Source organism: Camelina sativa, chromosome 3 (assembly GCF_000633955.1).
Source record: "Camelina sativa cultivar DH55 chromosome 3, Cs, whole genome shotgun sequence".
Lineage (NCBI taxonomy): Eukaryota > Viridiplantae > Streptophyta > Magnoliopsida > Brassicales > Brassicaceae > Camelina > Camelina sativa.
The window spans coordinates 11,437,598-11,438,435 of NC_025687.1; the positions used below are offsets into that span (position 1 = coordinate 11,437,598).

Below are 838 nucleotides of genomic sequence, written 5' to 3' on the forward strand. Positions count from 1 at the left end.
TGTCTGCAGCTGCGATGGCTCCACCGCTTGTAGCGGTTGTGAATGATCAGCTTTACGCGGCTGACCATGCTGGTATGGCTGTTAGGAGGTATGATAAGGTGAACCGGGTTTGGAATCAAGTTGGGAACTTGCCTGAGCAAGCGGGTTCGATGAACGGTTGGGGTTTAGCGTTTAGGGCTTGTGGGGATCAAGTTATAGTGATTGGTGGACCAAAGGCTCCAGGTGAAGGATTCATTGAGCTTAACTCATGGGTGCCAAGTAATGCAACACCTGAGTGGCATTTACTCGGCAAGAAACAATCAGTTAACTTCGTTTATAACTGCACCGTAATGAGCTGTTGAGGAAGTGTAATAAAACCCGATGTAACGCACCAGGGGGAGATGTAGCCAGAACGTCTTTAACAGGGTATAAAAAAACACACAGGACTTTATTAGTCTAACAATCTACAAAACTCCAGGAAACTATTGTTCTGTTACTTGTTGTAATTGTGTAGTTTTCAAGTTTCCTCTTGAATCCTATCTTTTGATCTTACACTTCAATGGATCTTTCTATTTACTATAATGATCATAATCTACTCAATTACAGCTCAGAGTGTTTCTTTAAGTGTTGAAACTGTGTGTAATCACATCTTTTAATTTGCAGAAACAGAGTAGACCACTAAATTTTTTTGCTAGTTTTTATCTTTGTCGTTTTGTGCCTTCATTGATTACCCCATTTATTAATAAACTAATTAGAAAATAAGATAAAAACCTGAAAGTTATTGAATCAATCGAGTACTTTTAAGTCCAAAAGTCTGAAGAATTTATTCACATTCAGTAGCAGGAAGCTGCATCAACTC

The 838-nt window shown here is 39.1% G+C and overlaps 1 protein-coding gene across 2 annotated transcripts in view; it reads left to right on the forward strand.

Annotated features, from left to right (window-relative positions):
• Nucleotides 1-603, forward strand: part of LOC104776583 (F-box/kelch-repeat protein At1g26930) — a 2,263-nt gene extending 1,660 nt beyond the window's left edge. For both annotated transcript variants that reach the window (XM_019243652.1, XM_019243651.1), the window contains one exon: nucleotides 89-603. In XM_019243652.1, coding sequence (XP_019099197.1) covers nucleotides 89-341 — 253 coding nt within the window. In that variant the 3' untranslated portion in view covers nucleotides 342-603. The remainder of the gene's footprint in view (nucleotides 1-88) is intronic.